Source organism: Leptonotus elevatus, chromosome 7 (assembly GCF_054856555.1).
Source record: "Leptonotus elevatus isolate MCC_2025b chromosome 7, RoL_Lele_1.0, whole genome shotgun sequence".
Lineage (NCBI taxonomy): Eukaryota > Metazoa > Chordata > Actinopteri > Syngnathiformes > Syngnathidae > Leptonotus > Leptonotus elevatus.
The window spans coordinates 18142839-18169163 of NC_141245.1; the positions used below are offsets into that span (position 1 = coordinate 18142839).

General features: G+C 42.2%; 1 protein-coding gene and 1 non-coding gene across 2 annotated transcripts; both read left to right on the forward strand.

The window, feature by feature from the left end:
- Positions 1 to 119: 119 nt before the first annotated feature.
- sh2b2 (SH2B adaptor protein 2) lies at positions 120 to 26200 on the forward strand. Its single transcript, XM_086080295.1, has 9 exons — positions 120 to 333; positions 9847 to 10831; positions 14725 to 14826; positions 15911 to 16002; positions 16300 to 16403; positions 16514 to 16675; positions 17714 to 17925; positions 18788 to 18962; positions 22327 to 26200. Exons 2-9 carry the CDS (start codon positions 9878 to 9880, stop codon positions 22641 to 22643), a joined length of 2118 nt encoding a protein of 705 aa, XP_085936421.1. The 5' UTR covers positions 120 to 333; positions 9847 to 9877; the 3' UTR covers positions 22644 to 26200.
- trnaf-aaa (transfer RNA phenylalanine (anticodon AAA)) lies at positions 19233 to 19308 on the forward strand. Its single transcript is given in 2 exon segments — positions 19233 to 19269; positions 19273 to 19308. It is a non-coding gene; the product is annotated as a tRNA-Phe (tRNA).
- Positions 26201 to 26325: the final 125 nt, after the last annotated feature.

Sequence of the window (26325 nt, forward strand, 5' to 3'; positions counted from 1 at the left end):
ATTTGACGTAAGCGAGGTGACCGTGATGACAGTATGACCGTTTTAAGTTGGCAGAGCCAAACCGGAAATGCTTCGTCATCTTCCACCCGTTAATTTGTCAACCTGCCACCGACATTCAGGATCAGCCACTCACAGTCGGGCTGCCTCACAGTGCGACGATCGCGGAGATGGAGGACGAGCTAGCGGGACCGTGACAAAAAGCGTATCCGGGCGGAGTGGAACGACGTCGGGCCAACAAGTGTGGAGGCGACGTTCAAGCCCGAATAAGAGGAGCTCTCGAAGCCGCATTGTGTCCGCCATCCGTCGTCGTCATGACACCAGTCCCGCACTGAGGTGAGCCCCGCTTCAATGTGTCAGCATCCTTCTTTCATGGTGTCATGTGTGATGTGCGGCAGAAAAAGGCTTCCATATTGAGGAGGAGGAGGAGGAAATTGGTTTGTTTTGATTTGAACATCTTGGACGTATTGAGGCGTCTAATTCACTTTTAGGGGTGAAGATGAACCACAAGGGGGGCAGTGGGGGTAAAACAGGCGCCGAGGGAGTGAGGGGGTGTGTGGCTCTTCTAACAATCCGTTTATCAGTATTTAAGGAGGGGCTCAAAATCTGCTCCCTGGCCGGTACTGGTGGTCCTCCAGCCAGGTGGGCTTCTTCTTGCATGGTGTTTCAAGACTGCCATTCATCTGCCGCTTGCATGTGTGAGCCGTGTGAGCCATTCAAGCCGCTGCAGCAGCCTCCATTCATGAAGTCCACTGTTGGCACCGGAGAAGGCCTGCACCAGTCAGGCCTCTGCTGCTGCTGCTGCCTCCGGCTTGCTATTGACTTTCTATCGGGTGTCTTTTAATAGGCCACACCACAGTGTGTTTAGAGCAAGCCCAATACCAATCAATGAGGGAAAAAACATTTAGACAGGACAAATACTAGTGAAAGTGTAATACTTTATCTTGTATTTATTCAAGTGACATAAAGAAACAGTATACATAAATGTTATTAATTATTATACTGAAATATAATTTTGTCTGTCAGGCTAATTCTTGTTCTGGCTACTTGTTGCTAGGCAGAGTTTGGAGGGCTCCAGCAGAATTGCCCCACAGGTCAACTAAAATGGTTCCAGTTCCAACGGGCTTTCATTTTCTCTTTTTTCATTCAAGTGCAACAAAATAAATAACACAAGCGATTCGTTTTCAAATCTTATCTGTTATATTGTTGCTGAGTTTTGTTCTGGCCACTTGTTGCTAGGCAGAGTTCATAGGGCTCAAGCAGAAATGCCCCACAGGTCAATTAAAATGGCTCTAGTTCCAACCCCTCAGGCTTGCGTTTTTTTTCTTCTTTTTTTTTTTCAAATGCCACAAAATAAATAGCATAAGCCATAGCGACTTGTTATAAAAGTCAAAAACAATCTTATCTTTTATAACACTGAATGTTGTCTTGCCACTTGTTGCTAGGCAGAGTTCATAGAGCTCAAGCAGGATCGCCCATAGGTCAACTAAAACGGCTCCAGATTTCGCCATTTTGCTTCTGGATTATTTTTTTCTTTCAGGTGACAGACATAAACTACCCAAAATCATAGTGATTCACTATGTGACAAAAAAAAATAAAAAATCCGTCAGGCTGATAGGCTGTGATTTCTGTTTTGGCCACTTGTTGCTAGGCAGAGTTCGTAGGGCTCAAGCAATAGCTGCCCCACATGTCAACTAAAACAGCTCCTTTTCCAACCTTTGTGCTTGCATTTCTCTCTTTTTTTCATTCAAGTAGCACAAATACACAACATAAATTCATTAATTTAGCATAGTCACACTGTAGATAAGTAGACAGATACAGCCACAATAATAAACATGATGTTAAATGGATAGTGCCAATCAAGACTGAACAATTTTAATGCATGGCTGTGCCGGTGCGTACCTAATGTCACGTCCAGGTTCCACCTGCCGAACTCTGTTCCGCCAAATGACTACTGGAGTTGAGGTGTCACGCTCGTACTGTACTTGGAGGCCTGCGGTCATCTGCGAAATTAGTTAGACCTGGTGGGTGAGTGACAGGAAATGGAAGTCAGCGTTGGAATGTGCGTCTCCCACACGTTCTGTTCTCCATCCTTTTATCGCTGGCCGCCATATGGACGCCTCAGCTTGTTCGCTCTCGACGTTACGCGACAGCGCGTCCGGCGATGGAGGACGGGCTGGTCTCAGATCTGCGTGCTCAGGCGTCAGCAGCATTGGGGAAGTGCGTGCGTGCGTTTTCACTTGCGTTTTCTCATGGATGACTGCACCTCGTGTGTCGGAGACATGGTCTGTACCCGCTGAGATTTGTATCACCGTTACGCGTCACTGACGTTTATGAAGAACAGTGGCATTAATAAGGGGGAGAAAAAAATCACTTTTTATCGGTAGTATGAAAGTGGCTTGATGCTATATCGGCAGGTCGACTTTGCCCTCCCGTTTCTGTCAGGGCCATTTATGCAAAAACAATGATATGGGGAAAAAGTGGGAAAACTTGACGCTACCTCTGAAAGCGGAAAATTGCTGGTTTAATTGATTTCGACGATTTCATGCTGCGTATACATAAAAAAAAAAGGGCAAAAGTGCAAGTTTTCCAAGTAGTACAAAAGTGTTACCTATGACGGCTTATCCGTCAACTTTGTACCATTTGGTTTCAGCGCCATTAAATAGAAGAATGACATTGTAAGAAGGTTGAAAACGTACACATTTTACAAGCAACATATAACTGACTGTACTACATCTGATGCTGGAAAATTGCTGTTGATTTTAGTATATGAATGCAGAAAATTCAGGGCAACCATTCTTTTTTTGATACAGAACTGTGACATTTAAGAAAGGCAGAAAAAAGATGGCTTTTGCGGACAGTCTAAAAGAGGCTTGATACTACCTTTCTAGGTGGAAAACTGCGGGGTTGACTTTTTTCACCATTCAGTTTATGTGCTGTTAACTCATTCACCCCCAGCCATTTTCACTGAAGCAACCCCCTTCTCTCCTGTTTTACTGGATTTTGGCTGATTTTGCATGGCCCACAGAATATTGTGTTCTATTGCTATAAAAACATGGAACCTACCAAAAGAAAGATTAGAGTAACTTTTTTAAATCTGTTTCCGTTTTGCAGCAATTAGCATTAGAATGTAGCTAAGTTTCATCATTATTCAAAAACCTGTTGGAAACACAAAGGAAAAGAGCTTTTTGCAACATGGCCCTGGTTGATCTCTTATACTCTGCTGCCACCTCCTGGCCGTTTTTGTAATAACTACTATTGTTTCAACCATTCTATTCAAGTCAGAGGCTGCATCAAAGTCTTCTGTATGCTCTAGCATAAAAAAAAACATAAACGTATAAATATGTCTTTGGGAGCATGGTAATATTTAAAATAGAACATATTTATATGTTTTTTTGGTAGCAAATGAGTTAATAACGTTCAACAAAGAGGAAACAATACTGGCTTTTAAAAGCCAGCCTAAAGTGAATGAATACTACCGCTGAAGAAAATTGCCCAGTCAACTTTGTGTCCCCATTTCGTGTGAGAGGTATACATACCCAACAGCAACAAACGAAAAAAGCAGAAAAATAAAAACTGCCAGATTGACTTCATACCCCTATTCCGTGTCAGTGGTAGTTATACAGAACAGAACAAGGGAAAATAAGCAGAAAATGACTTCTTTTGCATGGAGTGTAAAAGTGGCTTGTTACTACCTCTGATGGCGGAAACTTGCCAGGTCAACTTAGCCTCCTATTTCTTGTTATTACCGTCTATAGAGAACATTGAAGTGGAAAATTACAGCCTTTTAGGTTCCATTTAAAAGAGGCATGATACCTCTTTTTACCAAGGTGAAAAATTGCCGTCAGCTTTGTACCACCCACTCCATGTCGGAGCTTTTTAGATAGCACAACGACATGGAAAAGGCATAAAAAGTACATATTTTCGAGGTAAGATAAAAGGTACTTGATGTTACTTATGTTGTGAAGGCGGAATATTTTTGGTTGTGAAATTTGTGCCTCCATTCCGTGTTAGGGTCTCTAACAACGACCCTGAAGAAGGCATTGAGGCTTTAACGGGCATGAGAAAAGCAATACTATCATTTATTTATAGAATAACTTAATATGTAGGGATTATCTACTATCTAGTGTAGTGATGCACATGATCTACACCCACTTTTCCATTCGAAACGGTTTGAGCAAATGTCATATTTTCCCTTGCCAAAAATCTGAAATCTGCAGCACAAATGGATCATGTGTCTGGATCAAGGCTGTGTCAGACTTTCTCCTCCCTTCTGCTCCCGTGTGGCCCGTTGAGGCCAAAACGTCTTAACCAGTTGCACTGGGGAGGTTATCAACGGTCAGTTCAAAGGTCAGCGGGAGGAAGGCGGGGGCGGGGCGGGCTATCGCAGATGACCCCCGAACTTCTGTTTCTCGTCCCGCTGCTTCGACATTCTCACCAGTCATCGTTTTTGTCTCCAGGCTGTGTCAAAGCCGCATGCTTGCATATTACAACAATCCGTACTAATCGAATCAATACCGCTCGTCGTGTTACGATCAATTGATCATCGTGTGTGACCGTTGGAGCGAGGCAGCTGTTTTTCCTCCTCAAACGTCCTCACCGCGCAGCCTTATTTACATCTTATATAAGAAAACGTCCTTAATGAATTCACAGTGAGGGTGCGTGCCTCCGTGTACTTTACTGTGTGTGCTGCGAGTTTGTGAGCGTATGAAGGCGGTGAAGGCTAATCTTAGAAAACATGGCCGGCCCCAAACCCCCGGGGGTGAGCGCACGACATGACCAATCATGCTCATTAGCCGATCACTGCGGGCGTGCTGCTGGCGTGAAGCAGCTTGCATGCGTGTGCGCATGTGAGTGTTTGAATAAAAAACATGTGAAACTTTACACAAATATTTGTGAAAATATTTCATAAACCAACCTGTTTCAGTTTTTCTTTTTTCCCATAGAGCTGAAGCTTTCATATATTTTTAGAATCGAGCACTCCACAAATTGTCCCATCGATTAATCGAGTAATCGTTGTTGCATTATTAAACACAATAACATGCATGTGAGGTTCAGGTATTCTTTTTTTTTGCCACTTTGGGTCGCCCTCTAATGTTCACTCAGTGCTGGTTCTGCTGTAGTATCTGTGATTTTTAAGTGTGAGTGGCTTAAAAAGGCCTGGCCTGGTGAGTGACGTGGGTGTCAACGAATGAGCGTGTAGAGTTGGCTGACTCTTAATTGGCTAAACCGTTAGCCTGTCTGCGTGTTGAGTAACTTGGTTTTAGTTGTGGCTAGCAGTGTTTTTTTGTTGGGGGAAAAAAAAAAAGAGAAGAATTACTCTTTTTTTTGGGGGGGGGGGGGAATAGATTTAAAAAAATTAAAGAATGAATGTGCTAACATAAAGGTGAACTGCTGTGGGTCGCTCATTGTTGCAGCTGATTTTATTTGATATATTTTTTTAAATTATTGATGTCAACTTAGCCATTAGCCCGGAAAGAGAGACCATTACTGGTCTTGTTCTATGGAGAAGTCACCCCCAAAAAATTAAAAAATAATTTATTAATTTATTAATTTTCGTTTTTTGTAAAAAAAAAAAAAAAAAAAGGGGGGGAATAATAATAATCAAAATGATTGCTCGTTTATATGCCGGACCAGTCAAAAATAAATAAAAACAATTTTTTGACTGGTCTGACCAGTCAAAAAAAACAAAACAAAATTATTGCTTATTTATGTCGGTCCAGTCAACAACAACAACAAAAAAACTTTTTTTTGACTGGTATGACCTGTCAAAAAATAAATAAATAAATAAATATTGCTTATTTATGTCGGACCAGTCACAAAAAAAAAATCACAAATCTTTTTTAGACTGGACCAGTCAAAAATTTTTGTTTTGTTTTTGTCCTACATCTCATAGCAAGAAAACCCGCAAAATAGCCAAATACACCTGCAATAGAAGAAGTTATGGTTTAATTGATGAATTGTTCATCCCTCCTTCTATTTAGAAGTGGAAAACCATTTGACTGCGTGAGGACCCTAAAGTGAAAAGACGCTCTAGTTGCTCACTGGACTGAAGAATTCCGATTTTTGTCAAACGCCACGGCGTTCATGACGCACGTCACTCCCGGAGGCCTGCCTCAGATCCACCAAGAAGAAGAAGAAGAAGAAGAGGATTTTCCAGTCTGCACTTTCCTTTCCTCTCCTCCCTGCTCAGTTGACTATTCCATGCAGTATTCCCTCCCAAGCATCTGACGGAGATATCAGGCCCTCCTCACCCCCGGGGGAAGGTGAGGAGGGGGAGGCGGAGGAGGCACAGTAGTGGTAGATCTTAACAACAGATAGGGAGGAGATAGCGGAAGGAGGAAAGGCTCCAGTGGCCCTGAGGTTGAAAGCGTTTTATCCCGCCTCCACGCACGCACGCACACACACGCGCTCGATTGTTTTAGCAGCTGCAGCCAAAACACGCAGCCCTCCTTCTCCTCCTTTCATTCATACATCATTCCTTCGCCTGTCAATCATTACGCACCGTACGGCCGAAGTATGCTGAGACGGAGCTGTCCACTTCCTCCTGTCCCACGGCTTGAGTTTCATGCTGACTCCGTGCGTGTGCGTGTGCGTGTGCTGCGCAGTCAGTACAGGGCCACATCCTCATCCGTGTGTGCCGAGTGTTGTTGTTGTTTTGCTGAAGGAGTGGAAAGTTGGCCCGGTGCAGGTTTTTAAATAGCTGAATGGCTATTGACTTGCACGCGCACCCAATGAACAGATGGAGACGATGTGATGGGTTCACGGATGCAGATAGCGGATTGATTTGTTTATCGCCACTTTCATGTAAGGCCTGATATGTAACTAATGGCTAAATGAATTCAACAATCAAACGGATAAGAAACCGTTGCCGAGCTCGGCAATGTCTCCTGAGCCAGGCAGGTGTTTATGTTGTTTGGTAGTGTTTGTTTAGATGGCGGATTGCCAACAACTGTGTCTGTTCAAACAAGTACACACATTATATTCTTCCTGGCACCAATATGTTGAGACTGACTTGACAGCGCCTCTCCTGGTTGCAACCAAGTAGTGCGTCCCGTTTTGCGTGTCTTTCATCAAGACATGCAAAATTATGGAATCATTTGGAATACAAATTATGGAATACAAATTCACAATTTTAACCAATGCTATGTCTCTGTCTAAATATAAAATTAAACTTAAGGAAGCTTTAATGTCAAAGAATTTTGTTGCTGCAGAAGCTTGACTATAGAATTTAGGGATAGACCGATAATCGGCGCCGATAGATGGCCGATATTTTAAAAACTGTTATTTTTGCTCCGACGGGCGCTTTTCTCCTCCGTCTGCTCTCAGTCAGCAGCTGTTGACTCCCTGCAGCATTGGCCCGCCCACAGCACCATCTGATTGGTTGCTCGTGCAGTGCTAACAGCCAATAAGCAGCAATTAGCCCCGCGAGCTAAGGCTATCAGGTTAGCTCGCGGGCTAACCTAATAGCTGTTTTTTTACCAGCTATTTGAGAGATATCTCGGGTTTAGCGTGTGGGTGAAGGTTAGCTCGCGGCTATTAGCCCGCGAGCATTAAGATATCATTACATCCCATAGTAAGGCACTATAGTGTCTTTGAACAATTAATTCCAGAAAATTATGAAAATTCTCAACACTTAAATCACTACAACTAGTTTTCATTATACACTCCAAATTGTCCATAGGTGTGATTGTAAGTATGGTTGTTCTTCTCTGTGTGCCCTGCGATTGGCTGGCAACCAGTTCAGGGTGTACCCCGCCTACTGCCCGAAGCCAGCTGGGATAGGCTCCAGCAACCCCCACAACCCTTGTGAGGACAAGCGGTACAGAAAATGGATGGATGGATGGATGGATAGTTTTCATTATGTCATCCCAGTTGTATGTAAATTTCACCATTTTAGATGATTCATTTTGCATTTTGTTTGGATTAACCATCAAGCTGCTTTCCCAAGAAATTCCAGCAATGTCCGCACGTGCGTGTCGTATGTCGTACCAAAAGCCTTCGACCACGTGTGGAATGTTCGCCATCTCTTTGTGTGTGCGTGTGTCGCCGGGCCTGCCCGCTTCCGCCTTGACGTCCTTTTAAGTTGATGCTTCACAGAAATAAATAATGGGATCAACATGTGTGTTTACAGCGCAGTGCTTCTCTGCAGATGTGTCCTTATCATAGCATGGCCGCTTTCAAAGTCATCCGTGGAGTCGAATACAGTCCGCCATTCAAACTCGGGGGCAAAAATAGGGGAAACATTTGTGATCAGGTTGAGCCCAGACCGCCCGAATGGACTGGCTCATCTTCGACCGCGACTTGACGAGTTCCTTGAAACCGGTAATGCAATGAATGCTACACATGGACCCGGAATGCAGGGACGAGTGCAATGGCGAGGCTTTGCAAACACACTCATTAGTTAGCCAAACAACAGTGAGTGAGACGGATGGGCCGCCAAGAGTCCTTCAAAGTGCTCGGAAAGAACCCCACAAACAGACCATCGGCATAATCCGATCGCTTGTCACGAAAAGTCGAGCTGGGCAAGCTCACGGCCGCGCCAGGCGCCGGAGATTTCCCTTTTGATCACGCCGTTTCCTCGTGTTTCCGCCCCCCCCCCCTTTCATCTTATTAAACGGCAATAGCGGAACAATAACAGGAAATGAAGGGAGGATGGGATGATATGCAGCGACGATTCAAAGGAGCACTGTTTTTGTTGTGAATTAGATCCCGTATGAAATTGGACATTTGTTGATAATTCAGGACAGTGTGAGATTGACTATAAAAGCAAATACCAAACAAGGTGCTACACTTGATTTAGAGCGGAAGTCAACCTTAAACATTTCTTGAAAATAATATATGTGACCTCTAGTCTAAAAACGACATTCTGATTGATATTACATTTGTGGAATATGAGTTCTGCAGCAAAATCTAGCCGTTTTTATCCATCTCAGGGGGCGGCCATTTTGCCTGAAGATGACATCACAGTTGCTCAGGGCTCAGGCAACGACCAATCACAGCTCACCTGTTTCTGAAGCTGAGCTGTGATTGGTTGTTACCTGAGACCTGAGCAACTGTGATGTCATTTTCACTCGACAGCAAGTGACAAAATGGCCGCCTTCTGATACTGATAAGAACTGCTTAACTCGTATTCCACAAACGCAATATTAACCAGAGTACCTGGCTGTAAAAAATGTTTTTGTCAAGAATGTATTTATTTTTGGGGTTGACTTCACTGAAGCAACCCGCTTCGCTCCCGGATGTTTTACTGGATTTTTATTTTTATATTGCAAAGGCCCACAGAATATTGTGTTCTATTGCTATAAAAACATGGAACCTTCCAATTGGACTCTCTTCTTTCATCAGGAAAAAAAAAATTCTATCTGCTTCCATTTTGCAGCAATTAGCATTAGAATATAGCTAAGTTTCATCATTATTCACAAATCTGTTGAAAACACTGGGGGAAAGAGCTTTTTGCAACATGGCCCTGGTTCATCTCTTTTGCTCTGCTGCCACCTGCTGGCTGTTTTTGAAATAACTACCATTGCTTCAAGTGTTCTCTTCAGTGCATCAAAGCCTTCGGTATGCTCTAGCATTATAAACAAAACAATAAAAACATATTAATACGTTTTGGGGACCATGACAATATTTTAAATATACATTTTTTATACGATTTTGGGAGCAAATGAGTTAAGTATCTACAGTAAGGTGTAAGGAAATCTGAAGCTCATCCAAATAAGGATTGTTTGGCCTTGGTGGAGGTAATTAGAAAATGTCTCAAAAGCACAAGTCAATACAATGTGACCTTCGCACGCGATCTCCTCTTCAGAGTCGAACCTCACGCTCTTGTTCTCTTCTCCCCTCCAGCCTCTCCTCAGTGGGTTGGCATGGCCCAGTGATGAACGGAGCGGCGGTGCCCGGTAGCCCGGAGCTCTCCTCCTCATGCCCGCTTCCTGACTGGCGAGAGTTTTGCGAACTCCACGCCCGAGCCTCCGCCGCCGACTTCGCCGACAAGTTCCAGCGCTTCCTGTCAGAGAACCCGTGCTACGACTCGCCGGGCGCGGACGCCAGCTTCTCTCAACACTTTGCCCAACACTTCCTGGAGTGTTTTTCAGCGGCTCTGAGCCAAGCCCGGGAGAATCGGACGTCTTCGCCGGGGGAGGACGGCTTCAACGTCGCGCCAAAGTACAGCATCGTTCCTTTCTTGGGGATCCAGGGCTGCCCCTTGTCCTACAGCCACGAGCTGTACCAGCGACGCAAGGACGCCGGGGCTTCCAGCGAATCCCTGGACAGCATGGACAGCGGTGGGGGCGGGATGGAAGGCGGAGGAGGCAGCGCCGCGGCCAGCACGCGCGGACCTCAACCCACGCACAAGGTGTCCGCCTTGGGTCAGTCCCGCAGTTCCGAGGACGTGTCGGTGAGCCACCCCAAAGCTCGCTTCAAGAAGGGTTTCTCGCTGAGGAACATGAGCCTGTGCGTGGTGGACGGGGTCAAGGAGATGTGGCACCGCCGCGCTTCTCCAGAGCCGGACGGCCCCTCCGCTGCCAGGAAGTCGAACGGGACTGGAGGAGGAGGAGGAGGAGGCGGGGGAGCCGCGGGAGGTGAGATGACAACAGCAGCAGCAGCAGGGGGAGAGAAGTGGTCTCAAAAGCTGCGATTGCCGAGAGGCTGCCAGGGCCACAAGGCCGAGATGCTGGAGATCCAGAGGGAGGGGGCGCTCAGGTACATGGTGGCTGATGATACCAACTGCATGGGCGCCGCCCAATGGCAGAAGTGCCGCCTGCTGTTACGGAAGAGCAAGAGGGACGAAGGGGCTGAGAGATTCCTGCTGGAGTTCTACGTCCCGCCCAAGGTGCAGTGTCTGTCTGTCTGTCTGTCTGTCTGCCTGCCTGTCTATCTAGCTATCTAGCTATCTAGCTAGCTAGCTCTTTTGGAGATTACTGAAACAGTTAATGTCCCTTGGAGAAGAAAAAAGTATCTCTCTCTCTCTCTCTCTCTGTCTCTCTCTCTCTCTCGCTCGCTCGCTAGCTCGCTCGCTCTCACCCTCTCCCCAAAGTGCCATCTTGCATTTGGCAACTTCACACGGCAACCGAGAAGTACATGCCGCTTATCGGAAAGTAAGGGCTATTATTTCATGCTTCTCTGTGCATCCAACAAAACGCAATGCAGCTCTGCTTACCTTCTGGCTATAACACGATAGCAGTGGTGTCACACTCAAAGGTGATGTGGGAGCTTTTGCATAATAGTCTTTCACACAGTGTCGTCTGGCTGTTGTTTGAAAGTGGTAGCGGATATTAGCCCGGTCTAGCTTCAAAGTCACCAGTAAAGAAAATCTGTGTGGGGGCCATCAAAACAAACCAACGAAATGGGTATAAATATGAATATATATTATTATCAATATTATTATATACATATGGGTAATTAATTATAAGTACTATAAACACCTAAAAATTTCAGGTTGCACTAATGAATTATTTATAGGAGACAAAGCCAAAAATATTATGTATGACGGGTTACCGGTACGTCATTTTTTTTTAGGTTTAGCCAATGTTTCATTTTGCTTATGCTCTTATAATAAACATGCAGTATTATAGTTCTCCCAACGGGGTGAGAAAAGAATAGAAAAGGTAATTGAACGCCTTGTTTTTTCTGTTTATAAGATTAGCACTGAAGAATTGCCCTTCACATTTGTCCAATGCGGGATTTCCACATCGTTGCCCGTGACCTTAAAAAGGCCGCGTGGTGGTGCAGCTGAATGTGTGTAAATCCTCCCCGGCTGGCAACGTGGGGCCAAGGTGGCACAGGTGGTTGGAAAAAGGGCCGTGGGAAACAGGAGCCCATTTGGATGCACTGTTGGTGGAAAGTGAAGCTGTCGCTCTTTGTTAGCACATTGCAACATTTCCTACTGATGTTGCAGAAAATCTAAATGGATCGCTTCCTCGTCTTTGGGCGCGCGGGGACAAAAGGGGGAAGAACCAAAATAGCGGCGTGAGTCACCTCGCAGAAGGGAACATGCGATCGTTGTTCCTCAGCACTCTCGCATGCTGTATTCTATTAACGTCGACGTGTCCAAAGAAGCACTTCCGAAAAAGGAGGAGAAGCTCGATCACTTCTGTCTTGTCCACATCACCCGGAGTGCATACTCAGCGGTGTCGGATGATTAAAAGTGACCAGCGCAGTCGCCTTCCTGGCTGCTGCTGCATGATGACACAGCAGAGGCCCTCTGACCACACACACGCCCTCCGCTATCCCATCAGGGGGAAATAATGAGGTCAAGTGCGATACAAAATGGATGGGATTGATGCGGAAATGAACCCACTTCATGTGCTGTATTGTATACGGTGCAAAAGTTAGCTCGATTGTTACGAAGAGCTAGCGCTAGCGTCGATGATGTTGTGTCCCGTTAGCGCGGCTGCAGTCATTAATGGTGCAGTCAAGCGTGGGTTCAACTCCCATTCACTGACGGTGTGAATGAAAGTGTGAATTGTTGTCTCTCTCGCTGCGACCAGTCCAGCATTTGTTCTGGCTTCTTGCTGAACTCAGATTCCAGCTCCATGCAAACCTGAACAGGATAAGCGTTATAGAAATTGTTTTTTTTTTTCTTTGTCTTCATTTTTTTCGTCCCTCAGCTTGTATGTGTTACTTTGCTTTTTCTTCTACATTCCATAAACGTGCATGTTCAGTTCATTGAAGACTATTTGACCGTAGGTGTAAATTTCATGGAAATGGATTCTATCAATTTTGTAAAATCCAACGACAACAAAGCTTGCGGTGGTCTAAGACCTTTACAACTACCTTCTCTACTCAGTTTATGCTGGTGTTCCGTTCCCACGGCAGGCGTCATAGTCTGAACAGAAATTGCCATAGTCTCATTCAACCTATCCTTATGCAGTATCATTCAAGTGAACGTGCCGTGCCGTTAGGTACCTCAAAACATCACATGCAAGTGGCGTAGTAAACCTCGGACCTCATTTTGTATAAATTGAATGTTCCACTCCCAATACCATTCCGCATGAAACTGGTATGTAGGTGTGAAAGAGTGCCATGCTATGTTCTATTTTAGTGCACTGGAGAGTGCAGACCTAATCCCAATTTAGTCCAGATGCCAAATTCCACCCCAGCCGTAAATACCCGCCTCCTGCGGACTCTATCGTGAAGATTCATACATTCTGTGATGAGGATTAATATATTCTTCTGAAAATAACTTACAAAAAAATTGTGACTGTGTACAAAATGTTTCATCTGGATCTCCACTGAAGTTGATTTGGTTCTTTTCTGTAAACAGGAAGTTTGAAGCGGACATTTTAGGTAGATTCCACGGCTCATATTTTAACAACCGCTTCGAGGGAATTCACTCACTTGAGCAACAACGCTTGAAAGAAAGTATCCCAGACACATGACAAGGCAAATTGTGAATTTTTTTTTTGCATATGTCGACAATTTTAGGTGGAGCATGAGGTCAAAATTTGGTGATCATTACAAGGAATTGCCATGAAAAAGGATCTCATCAGATAACCTGACTCCACAAGGGCACATCTCCTGACAGAAACTTTCACAAACACCCGGCATACCCTAATACTTTATAAAATAGAGAGCAGGCATTTTTGACAGTAAAACAACCAAGAGCCACAAACGTATCCATTTCAAATGGGAAGAATCTGGATAAATATGCAGATACAGTATCTGTGTAATGCTAGCTGGTTCGCTAGCTAGCTAGCTAGCTAGCTAGCTAGCTAGCTCGATAGATGGATGGACACCAAGCTTTACTGATTATTCAGTGCATTATAGGTTCCTATCTGTTACCTCAAAGTGAAAAAAATTACTTTACATTATAAAAAAAAGTATTATTGTAAATGTCTTTGAGGCGCCACATGTCCAAACATGGTGGGTGCATTGGAAAGGGGTTGTTCGCCAGCTCTGCCCGACGACGCAGGCTTACCGGAAGCGACTCAAGGGAGAAGAGTTGTCTTGACATGTGATCCTCAGACAAGAATTGTGGGTGTGGACGGCGTCCAGGATCAAGATGAGAACGCTGTTACTCCAGACAGATCAGCGGATAAGCCTCAACCAGACCATCAGTCTCCTCACACACACACACACTTAGAAACACACCCTTTGGGTGTGTTGAGATTATCCTTGGCAGAGGGCAAATGCGGGCCAGGCTCTTTGCTTTGATCACATGGTATAAACTTCCTGTTTTGTGTCTGTTATCGCCCGCCGATGGCGTGAAAAATTGGCCCTCTCCATGCTGCGTTTGAGTGCTTCTCAGACATGGGGGCGGGGCTTGTGGCTCTCTGCTGCATGACTCATTTGAGCCCTTAATTATCATGGATGAGGAACCATTTTGAGCCTTGCAAGTTGCTCTAGCCATCCAACCAGACACAGGTTGCCTAATGGTTATGTTTGAATACCTATTTTAACGCTAAGTATGGTGTTTTACTGTAAAAGAGTTATTTTAACCTTGGACCCTTGGTAATTGCATGAACAGTGGTCTTTTTTTTTGGGTACTAGTACGCTGAGACCAAATTAAACTGCTAATTAGGAAGCTTTTTATTGCAGCACAGAAACTATTATAACTGGAATATGCAAGCACTGGAGACTCATCTGAAAATCATCCCTTATTTAAAAAAATAGATAATAGACTATAACAACATCTGTATATTGCTGGCAAGTGGCCCCCCTCACATGCTCTTCCCCATTTCACCTCATCACTTAATCACATCATTTCCTCTTGTATGTGTTCAGTCTTCGAAAGCGAAGGTGAGCATCCCTTTGACGGCCATTGTGGAGGTGAGGACCACCATGCCCCTGGAGATGCCTGACAAAGACAATACTTTTGTCTTGAAGGTGAGAGCTGAGCAGGCGGCACCACTACATTTTGTGGCCGACAAAATGCCATCATTAGAAATATGGATATCTGCACAAGCAAAATTGATTAGGCTGAATGTTGAAAAGCGAAACCTTTATTTATAAAAATTCAAACACCATTTTCAAACAGATATCAATTTTGTAGATAGATTAGATGATTAGTGTGTTTTTTTTTTGTGCCATGTCCAAAACTGCTTTTCACTTGGTGTGTTTTTTTTATAGCATTTCCTCATAAATGCGCAGCGAATGCTCTTGTGCGACTTTGTTTGAGTATATTCTAACACACAAGATGCCTTCTCATTGCTTGTGAAGGTCATTCTTCACTAGAGTTGTCCTGATCCGATCACATAATCAGAAATCCGGGTCGATCGTGTAATTTTCAGCTGATTGGTTTTGTTTTGAGATGGAACTAAATGGCCACAAGAAAAAAGGACACGGAGTGAGATGTGGAAACATTTTGCTTACATGGTCAATATTTTTGGCAAGCCAAAAGATACTAAAAACAAAATCTGCAAAGCGTGATATAGTGTGGCCAAATATACAAACATCAAACGTAGACTTAATTAACTCATTCACTCTCAGCCATTTTCACGGAAGCAACCCCTTCGCTCCCAGCTGTTTTACTGGATTTTGACTGATTCTGCAGGGCCCACAGAAAATTGTGTTCTATTGCTAAAGATTAGAGTAACTTTTTTTTAATCTGTTTCTGTTTTGCAGCAATTAGCATTAGAATATAGCTAAGTTTCATCATTATTTACAAATTTGTTTAAAGGAGCCTTTTTGCAACATGGCCCTGGTTGATCTCTTATACTCCGCTGCCACTTGCTGGCCATTTTTTGTAATACTACCATTGCTTTAAGCGACCTCTTCAGGTCAGAGGCTGCATCAAAGCCTTCTATATGCTCTAGCATTTAAAAAAACATTTAAAATAAATACGTTTTTGGGACCATGGCAATATTTAAAATAGAATGTTTTTATACGTTTTTGGGAGCAAATTGGTTATCATTAGAATGTGAAATGTATTCCTTTTTTTGTTTTGTTTCTGAATGTGGCGACTCCGCAGGTGGAGAACGGGGGCGAATATATCCTGGAAACCATCGACTCGCTGCAGAAAAACTCCTGGGTCGCTGACATCCAGGACTGCATAGACCCCGGGTAAACCATCACATAAATATTTGCTGCGGAGGGAAGAAAGCGAGCAAAACGGAGGCGGTGGGACGCAGAAGGACGGCCGAAACACACACACAGCCATTAATCATCCAATTAGCGGAGGTTTTGACAGGCTTCCTTTGCACAAACATGGACAAACTCACGCGCACGCCACAGCAATGACTGACATTCCTCCTTGTTGGTCTGGACGTCAACAGTGACTTTATTTTGTGGGACGTGTGTTTGGACACGGCGCTGTTTGTTTACATACTCTGGTGGTCACCCCGGTGTGCTCGTGTGCAGGGACAGCGGTGACGACATCGAGCTGGCGTCGTGTCCTCACGGTCAGACCTCATCCAAAGACTGCTCCATGGTGGCCTCCTGCAGCTGCGAGCTGCTCTCTGAGGGTGAGCCACGCGGCGGCGGCGGCGGCGGCGGCGGCGGCGGCGGCGGCGGCACGTTCACATCTGCACGTACGTGCGAATGTCTCCTAACGGATGGAAACGGACTTTTTTAGGTGTGTACCGAGCTCCGGAGAGATTATGTGCAGCAGCGGCAGAGCACTACAGCGCCCCCGCAGTGCGTTGCAGGGAACCCCCCTTCACCCAGCATCCATCCCACATGCCTTTAGAGCGCTTCCTACAGTCCCCAGAGGCCCAGGGTTCCAGTCCTGCAGCAGGCAATAACTACACTTCTTCTTGATTCTGTGGATCATTCACTATATACATTTTCAAGCGGTGATCGAAAATTCTGAAAGAAAATTAGGCTGGTTATTTTGAAAAAAGTGCTGTCAGGCGTTTAAAAAATGTTCACTAATTAATCACACAATTAATTCATTGACTGCCATTGACGGGTATAGACGTCAAAAATTCATTTGAACTATTTCTATTAGTTTACATTTTTTTTCTCCACTTTTGTTAACAAGAGTATGAAAACCTAGAAAAAAAATATTGTACATTTACAACAGATATAACATTTGTGATTAATCGTGAGTTAATTATTGAAATCAAGCGATTAATAAAAAAAATATATATAAATTATCGGCTGATGCAATTTAAAAAAAATAAAAAATAAAAACATACAACATTTGACATTTGTGCATGAATAATCAATTATGAACACCAAATTTACATAAATAACCATGATTATGTAAATTGTACATGCAATTTACATTTTAAATAAGACAAGAAGTGCTATTATGATTTTACTATAGTGCATGTGTGAATAGTTTGGTGACAGCAACGAAAGTCTTCAGTCGACTTTCAAAACGTCGATGGGAAGTACTAAAGTTGACTTGTCAATTAGTTGGTTCAATTCAATTCATTCATTAACTAGCTCCATCCCTAGTGCAGACAACGAGCAGGATCTATCAGCCATTTTATAACATGGACAATTGTGTTAGGTGAGAAGTGCATTATAATTGTGAAACCGTATATGTGTTAAAATTTTAATGACCTACTTTCAACTTTGGTGACAAATAGTTGTAATATCTCAAGTTATTAAAAATGAAGATAACGTGTATAGTGTCTCAGTTGGGGGGTATGGCAGCAGAGCGTCCATACAAATAATGCAAAAGTATATTAAAAAATAATAATAATTAATTGCCAACTGAAAATGAAAAGTGATTCACAGAATTTCTCGAATGTTCTTCTGTCCATAAAGTCAATCTCAAAGCAGGAGCATGAAAAAAATAAAATTAAAATCACGTTGTTTGTAGGGTGCTCAGGTGGCGGCGACGGCTCGAAGGACTCTGAGGGCGACGCCAGCCTCGCCGGTTACCCGTGGTTCCACGGCACGCTGTCGCGCGTCCGTGCGGCTCAGCTGGTGCTGGCGGGCGGGGCCAGGAGCCACGGGCTGTTTGTGATCCGCCAAAGTGAGACGCGGCCCGGCGAGTACGTCCTCACCTTCAACTTCCAGGGCAAAGCCAAGGTGAGGAAATTTGAATCGCTCTTGTTTGAATTTTATTTTGTTAATGACACCGATTTTTTTATTTTAGTTTTGAGATTTGTAATTCACTGCACTCTTAAAACTGCTGGGGCATAAACAACCCAATTTGAGTCTAAAATTGGACCAACCCGCTAACTTGGGTCAATTTGACCCAAACAACCCACCAAGTTGGGTCAAATTGACCCAATGAGCAGGTCGGTTTTAATTTTTGACCCAGCAGTTTTAAGGCCATATAACAACCGTCATATGAAGTGCTGCCCCCACAAGTGAAATGCTTTTTTTGTGTGTGTGGGTGCTTTCTTTTTTCCACCTTCTGGACGTTGCTTCTGTAAATAGAAGCCGCTTGCCTCGTTCCAACCCCCTAGTGCAGCCTCATTTTGTCCCACAGACACATTTGATATAAAAAAATACATAAATGCAACATTCTTGTTTTTGCTCCCATTTTTTATAAACTCAACTTAAATCTGTTTAAATCTGTGTTAGTGAACACTTTTGCTGGTCCATCAACCTGACAGTGTGTTTTTTAGAGAGCATATATGCAGTTTTTGTATCTGTGGGGGAAAAAAATCAAGTATTTTTGCTTTTGTTTTCAGCTCAGACAAAACAAAAGCAAAAATGAAAGTCTGGCTCACATTCTCGTTGAGTGGTTTTCGCGTCCTGTCACGTTACGCAACACATTTCCTGCATCCTGTAAGCCATCCGCGTTGAGGAAGCCGCCAGCTCGCCCTCTGTGTCGTTGGCTTCCGCCCACCTCTGACCTCCGTCTCGCACCATCAGCTTCAAATGTTCACTGAACCGAGCCACGCCCCTGCCATCTTTGTGTTTTCTCTTTCTCTCGCCGCAGCATCTGCGTTTGTCGGTCAACGACAACGGGCAGTGCCACGTCCACCATTTGTGGTTCCACACGGTGTCGGACATGCTGAGACACTTCCACGCGCACCCCATCCCGCTGGAGTCCGGGGGCTCGGCGGACATCACGCTACGCTCCTACGTTCAAGTGCAGAGGAGCGCCAACGCAGGTGCGCGCCAATGTCAAATTGTAAAACCACATTAGCATGCTAACGCTATGCTAGGCTTTTATTTAGCTGTGGTTGTAGTGTATTTATGTGGACTTGTAATTTTTCCAGCGGTTTGCGGTAAATGATGAGTGGTGAATTGATTGACTTCTGAAGACAATTTTCACGAGTACAAATAATATAAACGTATTTAAAAATGTTAGTAATCGATTGACTGCTCGTTCTCGCTGCTGGTTTTGAGTGAGTTTTTAATTTCATGTCTTAGCCAATGTGGCTGAAATAGCTCAGTTGGGAGAGCGTTAGACTAAACTGAATTTAAAGGTCCCTGGTTCAATCCCGGGTTTTGGTATTGATTCATTCACTGCCATTAACGCCTATAGACGTCAAAAATTAATTTGAACTATTTCTATTAGTTTCACAATTTTTTCCCACTTTTGTTAACAAGATTATGAAAACCTAGATTTTTTTTTATTGTACATTTAGAACAGATATAAAATTTGTGATTAATCGATTAATTACAATTAACACATGTAATCGTCTGACGCCCTTATTTTAATAATCTTTTATTTTCTTTTTTATTAGGGGCATCAGGCAATTATTATTTTTTCATTGTAATTAACTCATTCACTGCCATTGACGGCTATAGACGTCAAAAATTCATTTGAACTATTTCTATTAGTTTTAAAAAAAAAAATCCCATTTTTGTTAACAAGAGTATGAAAAAAAATATTGTACATTTAGACCAAATATAAAATTTGTGATTAATCATGAGTTAACTATTGAAGTCATGCGATTAATTACAAATGAAAAACCTGACACCCTTATTTTAATAATCTTTTCTTTAAAAAAAAAAAAGAAAGATTATTAAAAAAAAAAAAAAAAAAGATTATTAAAAATTAGTTTTTTGAAAAAATATTATTTAAAAAAAAATAATAAAAGATTATTATAAATTTGGTCGTCGGGCGATTAATTTTTTGTAAAAACATTTATTGTAATTGATCACACAACTTCAATAGTTAACTCACGATTAATCACAAATTTTATATCTGTTCTAAATGTACAATAAAAAACTTTTTTCTAGGTTTTCATACTCTTGTTTAAAGTGGAAAAAAATTGTTAAACTAACAGAAATAGTTAAATGAATTATTGACGTCTATAGCCGTCAATGGCAGTGAATGAGTTAAGCACTTCCTTTAGCGAAGGTGCACTTGCTCATTGATGAATCAACTGACGATGAGCAATGTGGTGAATCGAGTAACCTCGTCTAATCTTGCATGGCTGCACTTATCCTCCTTCAAGGAGCAAACTGAGCTGCAACTCAGTGAACCTGCACCGCATGGACCCTCCACACTGGCATACCATGAATACCCTCCTGTCGAGCAGAGTGAGGGGGCGATTATACCGCAGCAGCTTTGCTCGCCGGCCCAGACTCGCCGTCCCAGCCCTGCTTTAGCGGTCATAAAGGGGCCTTCTGTGTTGTGCATAGAGCCAGGGTTTGATTCTGGTGTAAAAGGCGTTATTGATACACTGGTCAGGCGTGTCTTTGGCACCCGTGTTGCTGGAGTCACTGAGAAAGGATAATAAAAGAAGGCCCACACTGCCAGTGTTTACATGCTGCCTGTGAAAGAGAAGCCTTGTAGCTCTTGAGACACAGCAAACCCCCGCTATTCGCATGGGATAGGGGCCGAGCCCTGCCGCCAATAGCGGGGGGGAAAAAAATGCAAGTCATTGATATCAGGGGTTGATACTTCGACATTTACAACGGGAATTCTATTATTTGTAATTGAATTTGTATTCATTTATTCCCAACCGTCTCCGCTCTTCATTTTGTGGTGTTGTTCTTGCACGGAAAAAAAAATGAGTAATATTTACTTGAAAAAAAACTAGGAATGTTTTTTCGCTCAGAAATTCTAAGTAACTAAGAGTGGTTTTGGCCTCATTTTGGACACACCGGTAATGCCGTTTAGTGGCAAGCGGCAAAAGTGGCAGGGCTCAGGTGGTAGCATGTCTGTCTTTCAAACTGAAGGTCATGAACTTTTTTTTTCTTTTTCTCTTTTTAATAAACTAGTCAAATGCACTCAAACCTCTCCTTGTAAAATGTACTTTGAATTTCTGAGTGAAAAAAACTTCAATAAGTTGTTTTGAGTGAATATTACCCCCGATTGTTTACAGTGTGGATGCTTGTCAGTACGTACTCTCGATGACATCAGCATTTTTTCCAGTCCTCTGATTGTTTGAAGGCAACTTCTATTGGCAAACCATGAATGTAACAATCTGTTTATCAATACATTAACAGACTAGTTAACAGTCATAACTCATTCATTGCCATTGACCGCTATAGACATCAAAAATATTTATATTAGTTTAACTTTGTTTTCATTTATGTTAACAAGAGTATGAAAACCTAGAATTTTTTTTTCTACATTTAGAACAGATACAATTTGTGATTAATCGTGAGTTAATTAGGGAAGTTATGCGGTTAATTACGATTACAAATTGTCACCTGATGGCCCTAATTTTTAATAATCTTTTCTTTCTTTTCTTTTTAAAATATGATATATATATATATATATATATATATATATATATATATATATATATATATATATAATTTTTTAATAGTCTTTTTTTACAGAAAATATTATAAAAAATTAGGGGTGTCAGGCAATTACAATTTTTAATCATTATTAATCGCATGACTTTACTAGTTAACTCACGATTAATCACAAATTCTAATGCAATAAAAAAAATCTAGGTTTTCATACTCTTGTTAACAAAAGTGGGAACAAATGTTAAACTAATAGAAATAGTTCAAATGAATTTTTGACGTCTATAGCCGTCAATGGCAGTAAATGAGTTTTAATAGCCAGCCACTAACCTGAGTTCACAACAGCCAATGCTCTTATTCGCTGACAACCACGTCACTCACCAGGCCAGAGCCAAAGCCTTAGTAACAGAATAGTACGGAATAGAGACAATGATTAATCGACAATTAATCAATAGTTATTTTTGATCATTGGTCAATCATTTAGAGACATTGTTTAATTTAAAAATTAAAAACCAAAACCTCGGAATTTGATTTGCAAACGTCTCCTTTTACATTTGGAAACAACGATCAACATCAGTTTGAAGTAATGTCCTGTTTTTGAAATAAATGGAAATCCAATTAATTGATCAATTGACAAAAAATGGACGGGTTAATCGATTATTAAAGTAATCATTATTTCCAGCCCTATTGTGAAACTCCCATTCACATTTTGTTCTTCAACAGAGAAAAGTCAATTATTATCCGATGAATCAATGAGATAATCGGTAAAAATATTTGCTAGCTGCAGCCCTAATGTCTACTCTTGGCACTGACCCACAGACGTGAGCGTGCCTCCGCTCGTCACCCCTCCCAGAGGAGACGCAATCTGCCGCCCGGACCCGGCCCCTCAGCCTCCCGGGATCTCACCCTCATCCGGCACCCTTGCCGACGCCCCCCTCTCCTCGAGTACCTCCTCCTCACCCACCGCCCTCCCCTCCCTCTCCCGCAGCGACCCGGGCACCGGCGGGGGCTTACAGAACCGCAGCAACAGCTCGGAGCGCCTGCTGGAGGCCTCGAGCGGCGCGTCCGAGGACTACCACGACGCCGACGGGACCCGACGGGCCCGGGCCGTGGAGAACCAGTACTCTTTCTACTGAGTGACCCCGGGGTCAGCGCGCACGAAAACGCTCCAAAAGCCGCCGCTTTGTTTGTTTGTGTTTCAACGGCAATTTCCTGTTTCTCTTGATTTGAGAGGGGCGGCGACTCCGTCGGGCTGCGCAGCTGTGCTTCGCGCCGTCAAAGCGTAGTGAGGCGTGACGAAGGCCTACGCGGGGAGGACACTCACTCGTTGAGGGGCCTGGATGAAGGAAATAGAAGCGGCGAGGATGTGTGTAGGCAGAAAGAGCAACAGGAAGTCATCCCGCTATAGACTCATATGGCTTTGATTCAGATCATCTGACCACTTCCTCCTTGACACCCGAGTTTGGCTCATGTTTGGAAAGCTGCTTCGAGTCCATCCGGGGTAACCTCAGTAGAGTGGGAAGACAAAAGAGGTGTCATGAAAGGCTTTTACTTGCTAAAAAAAATAATTGGGTAAAAAAATAACCCAGTTATTTGTCAAAAAGGGACTTTGACTTGACTTGACTTGAGTATTTTTTTAAAGCCATTTTTTTTTTTACAAAATAATTACGTTTTTGGGTTTGTTTTTGTGCAAAAAAAATCCCCTAAATTTGTTGTCAGTTGGTCCCTTTGTGACTTATACATAATTGGGTTATTTTTGACCCAAATGTTTTTAATGTTATAAGAAAACTGGGAAGTTGGACGTTTTGAACTGCAGTTTTAAACAAATACAATTTTTTCAAATATTAACTGTTTTTTGTTTTTTTTAATAATAGGACAGTTCTGGGGGTCAGGATCGCATTTTTTTATGTTACATAAGTAGAAGTCTTTACTTTCACCAGAGATGGGCAGAAGTACCCAGAATTGTACACAAGAAAAAGTACTGTTACTTAAAATAGTATGACTCAAGTAAAAGTAAAAAGTAAGGGTGTCAGGCAATTAACATTTTTAATCAAAATTAATCGAATGACTTCAATAGTTAACTCACGATTAATTGCAAATTTTATACCACAATAAAATGTACAATAAAATATTTATAAAGTTTTCATACTCAACATAAAAGTTGACATAAATGATAAACTAATATAAATATGGCTCAGTCTTTTAGTCATTGATACAGTAATTTCATAATAATTCATAAAATTCAGTACGAATTAAAAAGGTGTACTGTATTGTAAAAAAAACCGAGTGTGATATTGATTTGTGTTGAGATATTTTTTCTGCCACTAGATGGCATATTTGCATTTGTAAGACGTTGGTGACAGCTCAGTGCATTTTTCCTTTTTTATTAAGAGCTATCTAATCTTTAACTTGTGAAACATTTTTAAAATTGTAAAATACAACTTGACCCCAGTCTTCACAAATAGATATGCATTATTATTATTAAATGTATTACTGCTAAATTTTGACGTGGACATGTCCCCCAGTACAGGATTTCCAAGTAAAGAGCGGTCATTAATCGTGCGTTAAAAAAAATGGTGGCGTTAAAGGAAATTTAAATTAACTCAAAATGAATGCACTAATTTTGACACCCCTCGTAAAAAGTAGTTATACAAATATTTACTTGAGAAAAAGAAAGTAGTGAAAAATTCTTCAAGAACGCAGCAACATTTGAGTAACTTTTCAAATCAGAGCATGAATGCAAAATGGAAAAATAAATACATTTAGCAAATTCAGCCTCAAGGAATTGTCTTCAATTTTTGTTTCCACTACGTAGGATGAAATGTGGACATTTTTAGGCCAGACCAGATGACAGCGCATGACACAGTTGTTATTTTTCGTATTGTGTAAGGTAAACACATAAAGTTGCACGCCGATGTTTGTGCCTAGCTTCGTGTCAATGAGTCACTTTGAAAACGTTTCTTTCATGTCAGCGGCCCCGCAGAGACTTTGTGTGCGGCCATGTGACTTATTTGCTCTGTTTGATTGGTCAAATTGCTTGTTTATTCAATTGCGGTGAGTAGCAGGCGCCTATTTGGGGTGAAGCATTTATGGAGGCGGGGAGCCTCTATTTTGTACAAAAGCATTTTTATAATGATATATATATATATATATATATTATAAGGATATATATTTTTTACATTTCCGACAAATAGATATGTAATATATATTCCAAAAGTAATTTTTATCATATGAAACACATTATTATATATATGGTAATATATTCTTCTATATTGTATTGTATGGTTGCTCTCATTATTATTATTTTTTTTTTTTCAGAAAGCAGCTCTTTGAATCCCGCCATATAAACATCAGCTTTACAGATTTCATATGATATCACTCATAGTTAAAGATTAAACTTCTTAATGACACCCCAAACATTTTTTTAATCGTTTTCTTAGAACTCTCCAACTTCCCGGTTTTCGAGAATGCGGCAAGCAAAAGCATGAAACCGAAATGCTCACGAAACTGACATGCATTTCTTCACAACATCAATGCATTCGTGTTTGAAAAGTGACACGCTACCACGTGAGCAATGGTGGCTTCCATTCGCTGTCGCGCTGGCTTGTTTCTATGAGTGTGAGCGTGGTGATGTTGTAAGAGTATTTTTGAATGATCGGCGTGCTAACAGTAGTGTTTCTAAAACAGGGTTGTTGTTGTTTTTGTTTTTTTATGCAAGCTCGTTATATGGCTACGCTGCAGATTCGATATGCTGTTTTCGATATACGGAATCAAAATATAAACACAACGCAATTGTTTTTGCTCCCAGTTTTCATGAGCTGAATTCAAAGATGGAAACAACTTTATACTCGGCAAAGGAGAAGTGCTCACCAACACAGAAATTGGCATTTTGTTTCGTCTCTCAAATCATATTTCCTCATTGAAATGAATGGAAATGTCACCGAACATAGAAACCGTCTTAGATATTTGAGTTCAGCTCGTGAAAAATGGAAGCCAAAACAAAAGTGTTGCGTTAATATCTTTGTTCAGTGTATGTCACATTCAAAGTCATGCCTTCAACATGTCACTCGATGGGAAAGGACGGCCACGCTTGACTACACTGTAAACGGCTTCACTGCTTTGCTCTAGCTCGATATTAAAGCATCAAAACAAGTACTAAAACGAGCAATTGTTACCAACAAGATCGTAGAAACAGATTTTAACACCACACACGCCAAAGTAGACGCATTTTTGCAATATAGTCAACTTTCATTCAGCTGAAAGAAACATATCAATGAGCGTCACGTGTCAAGCGTGGCAAACCTCGAAGCGTTTTCCAGATTAGCCCAGGACGTAAATGTGCCAAGTTGAGTCCTATTTTTGGAACATATTTATTATTCCTCAGCTGTTGTAAATGACTTTTCCTCCCCTATTGAGTCTTATCTTTGTGCAAGGGCCCCATCACACATATCACAGACTGCTCATGCCCTAAACACACCATTTATTTAGCAAAACTAGCTGGTTTTTTCTTTCTTTTTTTTAATGTTTTCTGGCTGTTTGTGCAGTCTTTGCTCCCCTTTATTTTAGTAACACTTGGTAAAAAGTTGGTTTGTTTCTGTTGTCTGAGTGAGTTTTGAAGAGTCTGTGCAATTTTGTACAAAGTGATGTACTTGACATACTACTTTATATTTCTGTGAATAAAATGTGAACAAACTATTTAGATTTTTTGGTGACTCCTTTATGCATTCGCCATTGTTGGGCCAAACCCTCCTATGTCACAAATGGATGTATAGTTTTTTACAAACTGCTCAATCCACACTTATGGTGGGTGTAACTTAT

What these genes read in the sequence shown, in the direction of transcription:
- sh2b2 (XM_086080295.1), top strand. Translation starts at nt 9,878, where the DNA reads ATGAACGGAGCGGCGGTGCCCGGTAGCCCGGAGCTCTCCTCCTCATGC. An exon ending in GGGTTCCAGTCCTGCAGCAG is followed by an intron (nt 16,676 to 17,713) that starts GCAATAACTACA and finishes CGTTGTTTGTAG; the next exon opens with GGTGCTCAGGTGGCGGCGAC. An exon ending in GCAGAGGAGCGCCAACGCAG is followed by an intron (nt 18,963 to 22,326) that starts GTGCGCGCCAAT and finishes ACTGACCCACAG; the next exon opens with ACGTGAGCGTGCCTCCGCTC.